This window comes from Nicotiana tabacum, chromosome 21, assembly GCF_000715075.1.
Source record: "Nicotiana tabacum cultivar K326 chromosome 21, ASM71507v2, whole genome shotgun sequence".
Lineage (NCBI taxonomy): Eukaryota > Viridiplantae > Streptophyta > Magnoliopsida > Solanales > Solanaceae > Nicotiana > Nicotiana tabacum.
Genome location: NC_134100.1, coordinates 3,605,743 through 3,616,376, shown reverse-complemented (window position 1 = coordinate 3,616,376; position 10,634 = coordinate 3,605,743). Strand labels below are relative to the sequence as shown.

General features: G+C 34.4%; 1 protein-coding gene across 1 annotated transcript; it reads left to right on the top strand.

Annotated features, from left to right (window-relative positions):
* Nucleotides 1-454: 454 nt before the first annotated feature.
* Nucleotides 455-9,368, top strand: LOC107765948 (DNA repair protein RAD5B-like). The gene is made up of 18 exons (XM_016584643.2): nt 455-1,685; nt 2,694-2,827; nt 2,917-3,052; nt 3,153-3,206; nt 3,568-3,717; nt 3,798-3,949; nt 4,030-4,108; nt 4,213-4,440; nt 4,824-4,967; nt 5,079-5,231; nt 5,408-5,475; nt 5,692-5,814; nt 5,917-6,016; nt 6,383-6,495; nt 6,594-7,164; nt 7,387-7,458; nt 8,350-8,448; nt 9,026-9,368. The coding sequence occupies exons 1-18, from the start codon at nt 609-611 to the stop codon at nt 9,146-9,148; spliced, it is 3,576 nt and encodes a 1,191-aa protein (XP_016440129.2). The 5' UTR covers nt 455-608; the 3' UTR covers nt 9,149-9,368.
* The last annotated feature ends 1,266 nt before the right edge of the window (nt 9,369-10,634 follow it).

Genomic DNA, 10,634 nt, shown 5'->3' with positions numbered 1-10,634 from the left:
GTTTTGACCCTCCACCCTTTCACGCCAAACATTGTTATTTATTAAACGATATATTATAATACAATATTGTACGATACGATACATTATGAAACGATACATAACAACCATCCAACAAGCTATTAAAAAAATTTTCGGAATTTGAAATTGTGTTTTGATGTGTATTTTACTTGAAAAAATATTATAATTTTGTGAGTGTGCAAAAAAATATTTGAAAAAGTAATCAAAACCACTTTTTGGTTTTTGAAAAACTCATCTTTTTCTGAGCAACTGCGTAACAAAACGACATCGCTGCACAATAAGAACCGCAACTTTTTACCCTCCACTCTTTCGCGCCAAAAGCATTTACCCTCCTTACAAACAGTTAAACAGCGCCAAAAAAGAAAAACCCGCGAAATTTAACTAAAGGTAAAATCTATTACCGCCAAAACTTTGAATATCTACAAAAAAGAAAGAAACCTTTCTCAACCCTTTCTATAATCTATCAAAAAGATTTCATCTCCATTAATCCGCTAATTCATTCACAGCTTTTTGTAACCAAAAATCTCAAGATTTTCTACACCTCTTTTCTAGCTATATTACTTGTTATTATTTGCACAGAATCAGTGGAAATGGAAGCAAAGGTTGATGAAGGGGTTCTGCCTCTTGACTTGGTAGAATCAGATAACGAGAAGAAAGTAAAGATGATCAAATCAATTATCGGTTCTGAAATTACAGAAAAGGCCATTCTTGAGGCGCTTTCTCAACAAAACAATAATCCAGATGCAGCCATCAACCACTTGCTCGATTCTTCGCCGCTGTCAGCGGTTCACAAGACTGTTACTAGCACTGGGGTGAGGATTTCTGCTACTGTAAAACAAGAAAATGTTGAAGAATCAGTGGGTTTTGGAAAGGTTCATGGGCTAAATGTTAAAGAAGAACCTGATGTGGGTATTGATGAAAAAGGGCTAAAAGTGGAAGAAAAGAAGGTTATTGATGGTTATGAATCAAAAGGGTCTGTTGGTAAATGTGATACGAGCTTTAATGGTGAAGAAATGGTTAATGGGCTAAAAGTTAAAGAAGAACCTGATATGGTTATTAGTGAAAAAGGACTAAAAGTGGAAGAAAAGAAGGTTATTGATGGTTATGAATCAAAAGGGTCTGTTGGAAAATGGGATTTGAGCTTTGATGAATGGTTAAAGTTGCCCGAAAACAATCCAGGGATCGATACACAGAAGCCGAAAGAAGAAGAAAAGAAACTTGAAATCATGAAAGTTAAAGAAGAACAACAAGATGTACTTTGTGTCGAACCATTGTCAGCAAGGCCATTATCAAAACAAGAATACAATTCACTGAAAGGTAGTAATGTGGCTAATGGTGCAAATCAAGAATACAGCAGACTGAAAAGTAGTAGTAATGTGGCTATTTCTGCAAATATGGAAAAAATGGGAATTAAGAAAAATATGCTTAGTACTATTGTGATAGAAGATGGAGATTTTCCTGAAGATCCTGATTGGTTATTAGTTGGGAGAACTATTGTTACTGGGCTTTCAACTACAAAAGGGAGAAAATTGGAAAATAATGAAATTGTTCATTTTGCTTTTCCTCAACAAGGGAATAGTAAGTGTAGTTCACAATGGGGTGGATCAAGAGCTGCTGTTGCTGCTGCATCTTCCATTGTTCGATTCTCGACGAAAAGATTTGGGGAGGTAAACTTGAATTCAATCATATTATTATCATCGTTGTTTTAGAACTTAGTCTTGTTATTCACTTTGCTATAAGGTTTTTTGTTTTCTAGTAGGCCAAAGCTTATTCAAAATTTAAATTTGATAGGTTCATTATCGGTCCTTTTAACACTTATTGATATTTTAATGGTGTTTCACATATGTATTTATACTTGGTGTCCAAAATATTGTGCTCAATTGAACTCGTTCTTGGTTGAGAGTCTATTGGAAACAACCTTTCTACCTTCACTTGGTAGGCGTAAGTTATGCGTATACAGTACCCATACCTCACCTATGGTTGTTTGAACCCATTGCACAAACACTCAATCTGCCTGTGTTAGCAGGGAATATAAGTTATGAGTTTAAGTTTTTTTTTTTTTTTTTACATAATTTGGTCAATTATTAGGCAATTACAATTAAACAATTGATGTTTGTAAAAAAGGTAACTAACGTGCTATCAGAGGTTAAAATTCATTGATAATGTGAATAAATTTTACACCTTCATAACTTAATTCCTAAGATTTTTGGCATTGAACTCTCAATTTTGAAATGAGCGTTAATTATATACATTGTCGATGTAAAGAATGTTTTACACTATCAGGGTATGATATATAGGTAAGCCTCCTTAAAATGTGTTATTTGTAATCTTGAAAATAAGATTGGTTATCTCTTATAACATGTAAAGTTGATTTGATAGTGTAAAGATACCTTACACTTATAGTATATATAACTTAAATTCTTTTGAAATTATGGATTTAGATTTAACATTTGTTGAAAAGTTAATGATTTTTTAGATATGTGTCTATACTTGGTGTAAAAAATACTGGGTTCGGTTGAACTTGTTGCATAAACACTATCTACCATTGCTAGTAGGGAATTGGTATTTCCACATTTTGTCATGTATTGGTTCATGTAGAAATCTTGATTTTTTTGATGCTGAGATTATACTAATACAAAATCTAACTCATATCTATTGTTTAAACAACTTCACAGATTGGGCGTCTCCCAATGGAATGGGCAAAATGTCTCATTCCACTTGTAAATTCTTCAAAGGTAAAGGTTCATGGCCGATGTGTTGCTGCGCCTGTAACTCTGCAGCTAATGCAGGAGCTTATGTTGTATGTAAGGTAAAACACATACTGTTCTTTAAAAGTTTGTATTAATGAGCTTAGAATATATTGTATGTTATATGTAAATCATGCTCTTTTGTTTACAGTTTCTACATTCACCAGTCAGTGTTTACTAGTGGCGATAAGTCAACTTGGAAGCTGGATTCTCCCTCACAAATTGATACTACAACATATCCACTACTTACTTTGTTTAAGTTACTCAAAGTCAAACCATTTCAAAATGTATGTTAGATATAGTTTATTGTTCAATGAATGGAAACAATTCAAAGCTCCGTTTAGTTTTTTACTGATGTCTGCCTTCTCTTTTGCTAATGTTCTTCAGGCTGAGTTCACTCCGGATGAACTTTATTCTCATAAACGCCAGCTCAGTTTAGATGTACGTTGATTCTTAATTGTGTCATCTCACTATTGTTTCCTCATTTCAGTTGCCATGTTCTCAATATAAAGAAGCAAGAATAACAACTGTTTGTTGATACTTAGTGTTTTTTAGTGCAAGTTACACATTTGGCCCATCGGCCAAGAATAATTGCATCTGCTAGCCAAACATACAAAAAAATGTATAAAATATCTGTATTATATGTATATTGTACATTAATATACAAAAAATGTACATTTTGCCAGCTGCCCAGCTGTTATTTTTGGAGCGGCAATACTGTGTAGTTTTCCCTCTTCTTTTTTTTACCAGTGCAACAATATGCTGATTAGAATATTACTGATGTTCTGCTTATTGCTGACAGTGTGATTCAAATGAGGCTGCTTCAGCATCACCAATAGCAAAACGAAGAAACGGCTGCCAGCAGTATTCAGAGCAAAACAAGGATGAGCATGATATCTCTGAAGCATCGTTTAACAAACTTGTTGGTTCTGTAGACATGTATGACCTGAAGGTATAATCCAATAGACATACTTCTTTTTAGTAAAACTGAAATGAGATAATGTCGAAGCTTATACCTTTTACTTCGTATAGGAAATGGACGCTCCCGATACACTTATGTGCTGCCTAAGGCATTACCAGAAGGAAGCTCTTTACTGGATGTCAGAATCAGAGAAAGGAAGTGATGTTGAGGAAACATCTAAAACTCTTCATCCGTGTTGGGCAGCATATCGGATATGTGAAGAGTAGGCACACCTCTCACTGAATAAGATGTTGCAAATATTTGATCTTTAAACATAAATCACTGACCAAATTTCTCCAACAGGAGGAAAATTTATGTCAATATTTTCTCTGGGGAAGCAACAACAGAGTTCCCAACTGCATCAAAATCAGCGCGAGGAGGGGTGAGCTTTTCTTTCTACTGATTAATTTACTACCTTTTGTGTTTCTCTTACTTTTAGTTCCTTTATCATTCTTTTGTTTGTCTAAATCAATTTTATCTCTGCAGATATTGGCAGATGCGATGGGGCTCGGAAAAACAGTAATGACAATTGCCTTAATACTTGCAAAAATGGGCAGGGGTGGTAGCACTGATGATCAGGAATGTGTCTTGGAAGATGTAGATGAAGATGAACGTATAACAAAAAGAATCACTTATGCTGATACAGAAGTCTCAAGAAAGGCGAAGGGCAGCACTCTCATTGTCTGTCCTATGGCATTACTTGGCCAGTGGAAGGTAATTCTCATAAAACGAATAATGAAATGCAGAGATGATCTACACTATTTTTTTCAGAATTTCATGAGGATACTTATTTGCCATGTTCACAAAATTCCTATTTTTTCTATTGAATGCTAGCCGGAAAATTTATATTTTGTATATTCAGATAAATATACATATCATATGCACAATTAGTGTTATATGTTTTGTATATTTGGGCTAGCGCCCATAATTAATTTCAGGAATTTAGTAATGACATTTGCGCTCATCACTTTTTTCTGGTCACGTTTCAGTAATGACATTTGCGCTCATGAGTTCTGCACAGTATTTTCTCTGAATTTCACGAGGATTTTTTTTGGTCACATTTCACTAAATTCCTGTTGTTTTCCTTTGAATGCTAGGATGAACTTGAAGCACATTCAAAACCTGGTAGTGTTTCAGTTTTCGTTCATTATGGTGGGGACAGAAGTAATGACCCTAAAGTGATAGCAGAACAAGATGTAGTCCTAACAACTTATGGTGTCTTGAGTGCAACTTACAAGGCTGTAAGTAGTAATTAATGGATGTCATTTTCAAGTATTAACATACATAAATTAGTTCCACATCATCTTCCTCGCTATTATTGTTATTCTAATGCAAGCTTAGTTGTCCTTCAGGATAGGGAGAACAGCATATTTCATAAAGTTGATTGGTATCGTGTTGTTCTGGACGAGGCACACACCATAAAATCATGGAAGACTCTCGGTGCACAGGCCGCCTTTACTTTGTCAGCGCATTGTAGGTGGTGTCTTACTGGTACTCCTCTTCAGGTATGTCGCAAAATTGCATGGTTACCCTTGATATACTTAAGTTCTTTTGCTTCACGGACTTTTTTTGTATTTGAGATGACTGCTGAATGCTGATTGCTATCTCATCCGGTTTCCTAAATAAGAATTGCCTGATATTTTATGATCTGTATTGATGTAGTAACTACTAATTGGTGCAGAATAATTTGGAGGACCTTTACAGCCTTTTATGTTTCTTGCACGTCGAGCCATGGTGCAACTGGGCATGGTATGTTTAGATGAATATACATATAATATACATATTCTGTACATATTCTTTTGTATATTCGGCTAACAAGTGTAATTATTTTTGGCCGACAGGCCAAATGTATAACTTGTTGTGTGTTGATTAAACTGCAAAGTACTTGGCCTTTCTTCTATCTCCATTAAGAAGTTCTTAGTAACATGACTGAGCTATTTCGTCGTCCTGTTTTCCCTAATATAGGTGGAACAAGTTAATACAGCGACCTTATGAAAATGGTGATCAAAGAGCACTAAAATTGATCAAAGCCATTTTAAGGCCACTTATGTTGAGGAGAACAAAGGATACCAAGGACAAAGAAGGAAGGTGATAATTCTATTTTTCGAAATCTTCATTATCCTTCTCTTCTTTCAATTGATGCAGACTTAGCATATTTCCGGGCACTTATATGTGTTCTTTTGAAATCAGGCCAATTCTTGTTCTTCCTCCAACTGATATTCAAGTCATTCAGTGTATACAATCAGAAGCGGAACGTGACTTCTATGATGCCCTCTTCAAGAGATCTAAAGTAAGAATAAGATTCTTCTAATGTAAAACTTGAGGGATCGTTTGGTTCAAAATCAGGATAACTATAACCAGGATTAAAACCTGGATAACTTATCCCCCTTTCTATAGGGGGATAAGCTATAACGAGATCTTGGTATAAAAATGATATCGATAACTACTAGCTCTAACAAAAAAAGGGATACATTTATTCCCAAAATGTATACCGGGATAATCCACCTAATCCCTTGAACCAAACGGCCCTTGAATGTTTGGTTCTTGAAATTTTACCATTTAATTGCTTTGAGTTTCTTCTATTCCTTAACGCGAAATGATTGTTGTTACTAATGGAATGTATGCATTATACTTTTGTTTTTGGTGAATAAACCAGGTTCAATTCGATCAGTTTGTGGCACAAGGAAAAGTTCTTCACAACTATGCTAATATTCTCGAATTACTACTTCGATTGAGGCAGTGTTGCAATCATCCTTTCCTTGTTATGAGGTTAAAATGACTCTTCAATCTATTAAAACTTGAGCAACATATCTTGTTAGTTTCTTCTTGGATCTAACACTACATATTTACTGCTTGTAAACGTTCAGTCGAAGCGATACACAAGAATTTGCAGACTTAGACAAGCTAGCAAGAAGGTTCTTGGAAACAAATCCTGATTCTACAACACAGAAAGCACTTACACCAGCATATGTAGAAGAAGTTGTTGAGGGAATTCGTAACGGCGAAAATACAGAATGTCCAATATGCCTTGAGTCAGCAGATGATCCTGTGTTAACACCATGTGCTCACAGAATGTGCAGAGAATGTCTACTTTCAAGTTGGAGAACACCAGCAAGTGGACTTTGTCCAATTTGTAGACAAATGATAAGGAAAAATGAGCTATTTACGTGTCCATCCGAAAATCGGTTTAGGATTGATGTTGAGAAAAATTGGCAAGAGTCATCTAAGGTTTCAAAACTGTTGGATTGTTTAGAATCTATAAGAAAATCAGGTTCTGGTGAAAAGAGCATCGTTTTTAGTCAATGGACTACATTTCTTGATCTTTTGGAGATTCCACTAAAGAGAAAGAAAATTGGTTATTTGAGGTTTGATGGAAAATTGGTGCAAAAACAAAGAGAAAGGGTCTTGAAAGAGTTCAGTGAGACTAATGAGAAAACAGTAAGTAGTATCAATCTATGTTGTTCCTACTCTCCAAAATATCGTCGAGTGCATGTCGGATAATCCAAAGATAGTATTTTTTTGGAGGATCTAACGTGGGTGCGACAATATTTTTGGAGAGTCGAGCAACATAGTACCAATATACTAATCTGTTTTCTTCAATATTTTTTGCTCAGCTCTTCTGAAGTTCTAACCTTTTTTATTTTATTTCAATGTGTTCAGATTTTGTTAATGTCACTAAAAGCTGGAGGTGTGGCCTTGAATTTAACAGCAGCTTCTAATGTCTTCCTCATGGTAATCTCTTTCTCATACATATATATGTATATATTATATGTTGGTTGGACCCTTCAAAAATAATACCGCACTCATGTCAGATCCTCCTAAATGAGTAATTTTTGGAGGATCCAGAAGGTACATAGTCCTATGGATGGTCAACTGACCACCCTTCGTCAAAAAATTACGTTGTATATATAAGTAATTATTAGATTTTGATTTTAATGGTATATAGCATATATTTAACACCCTTTATCGTAGATTCTTTTTTACTCAAGTTTGAACACCCTAAATAAAATTATGGTTTTGCCACTGGATCCAGTACACATGCACTTTTGGAGGACACGGGAAATATAATACTCCTTCCGTTTTAATTTATGTGAACCCATTTGACTGGGCACGAAGTTTAAGAAAAGAGAGAAGACTTTTGAATTTGTGGTGTAAAATGAGGCACATATATTTTGTGTGGATATAAATCATTGCATAAAGTTAAATTGTTTCCAAATAAGGAAAGAGGTCATTCTTTTTGGCACGGACCAAAAAAGAAATAGGTTCACATAAATTGAAACGGAGTGAGTATATATTTTCAATGTTCTCTTTTCAGTTTCTTGCCTTTGAAATAGCCTCTTGTAGAAATGCATGTTAAGGTTGTGTATGATAGACCTTGTGGTCCAGCCCTTCCCTCAATCCCGCGCGTAACGGGAGTTTAGTGTATCGAGTGGCCTTTTCTCTTTTCAGTTTCTTGCTTTGGAAATAGCCTAATGCAGGTTAAGGCTGCCTACGATGGACCCTTGTGGTCCAACCTTTCCCTAGATCCCGTGTGTAACAGGAGATTAGTGTACCGGACTAACCTTTTCTCTTTTGAGTTTCTTGCCATATGATAGTTGATGTTATTACTTTTAATCATTGTAGGATCCATGGTGGAATCCTGCAGTAGAAGAGCAAGCAATAATGAGAATTCATCGTATTGGTCAAAAGAATACAGTTCGTGTTAGAAGGTTCATTGTTAAGGTAAAGATTCCTCATTACTAAAGCTGTCTCACACAGAATATTACTGTCACTTCCAAATATTTTTCTTGATTAAACCCTTGATAGAATTAAGAAAGAATCCTAAGCTTATTGTAGCATATAATATATTATATTCTTTAGATTTACAAGTCTCACATTTTAAAAAGTTTTACCTGTAAATATTCTTCGAGTGATCTTTCAGCGTAAATTCTTTTTATTGACTATGTATATCTTATTTTAGAAAAAACTATGTTAAACATGTGACCTAGCATTAAAACTGGATTTCTTCATAGTGCATCACTTTGTCTAAAATTTATGTTTCACGGGCTCTCCAAAATGTCGTATTTGTGTCTAATTCTCAAAAATGCTCTACTTTTGGAGTATCTGACACGCACCTAGCAACAATATTTGAGAGTTTGAGCAGCATAGTCCTAAACTACATGACTTATTTCTTCATCTTTTTCCATAAATACAAGAATAAAGGTTAATTTTTTTTTACAACTTTGTATTAAGAATTTTGTTAATTTTGTATTTTAGTTTATAAATATTAATGATTGGCTTTATGGAAAATGGGGTGTAGGACACAGTAGAAGAAAGAATGCAACAAGTACAAGCAAGAAAGCAAAGGATGATAGCTGGAGCTTTGACTGATGAAGAAGTACGTTCAGCTAGACTTGAAGAACTCAAGATGCTTTTTCGATAGTTGATTTTAACCAATTAAAAATCCCAATTATATTTATATAATTGGATTTAAAATTAGAGAAAAAAGAGGGAAAAAAGGAAATTAATGCTCAAGAGGTGGATAATTTTTTTTTGTATAGTCCCAACTATTCCACCTGAATTTTGTAAAGTCTTGTTCCACCTGAATTTTGTAAAGTCTTGTAAAAGTAACAAACCATGGGTGGTTGATCCTCTTTTTTCAAGATATGTTATTTTTGTCTATGCTTTGGCTTTTTAAATCCATAGGTTTTGTATATTTTTTATTTGTAAACGGTGAGAGGTGGATTAAAAATTTAAATTTAATTAGTTTAACTTTTAAAATTATTAGTACTAGAATTATGAGTTAAAATTAATATTTATTAAGATTTAAATAAGATTTTACATATAAATTCACACTCCATTAAAAGTTCTGAATTTAGTTGAGTCTCTAAAGTTGAAGCTATATCTGCCCTTGTTAATGGTGGTTCTATGATCAAATGAAAATTCTAATCTTGAAAGAATAATGTGTTACTATTTCAATTTCATTTTGTGTGATTTTATTTAATTGAGAATTTAAATTTAAGATTTTTTTAAAACGTATGATTTGCTAAATATATTATAATATTTATATGTCGGTAAAAATTTATCTTTGGAACAAAAGAGATCACATATATTAGAGGTGTCCCTTGAAAACCTATAAAGTGAAGCGATTAAGATGTCAAAGTTGAACAAGTGTCTATAAGACTATGAGTATTAATTAGTTTCAACAAATATTTGTACTATAATAATAACAAATTTAGTAAAATTTTATAAGTGGTGTCTGGAAAAGAAAATATATATGCAGACCTTACCCTATTCCTAAAAGATAGAGAGGTTTGTTTATGATAAATCCTTCGCCCAAGAAAAAATGAAAAGAAGCAATGTCGAGAATCATTTTGTACTAAAATGGTAAAATTAGTTACTACATATAGAAGGTGAGAGAGCTAATTCGACATCTCAACCCATGGGATATTTGTATACGGGTAAAACCGGTCTCGAAGTACATCCCGGTCTCCAACATGATAAGCCAAGCTCGAGAGATGGTAACAGAGGGCCTAGACCGAGGTAGGGATCTTATTAATTCTGGGTCCGGACCGTAACATCCGCCCTCGATGATATCGGGGTCGTGATTAGGGATTGGTCTTGGCCTTGTTCAACTTCGAATAACGTTGTCATGTAGTCAAGCTCGGCCAACAGAAGGCCGTGATATTCGTGACCAACCGAAATCACGGCGGAGATCTCAGCATATATCAACGTGGGATAAACAATCCGTTAATTAAGAGATTTTTTACCTTTTATAGAATTATACCTAATATAGGATTCCCCTACTATATAAAGGGAGTCTGAGTACTTGTAAATGACATTGTTACAAGCACTTAGAAGCAATATACTGTTATTTTTCTCTTTAAGCTCTTATTCAACTGTGTCCTGTCACCGATCGAAGTGCATCC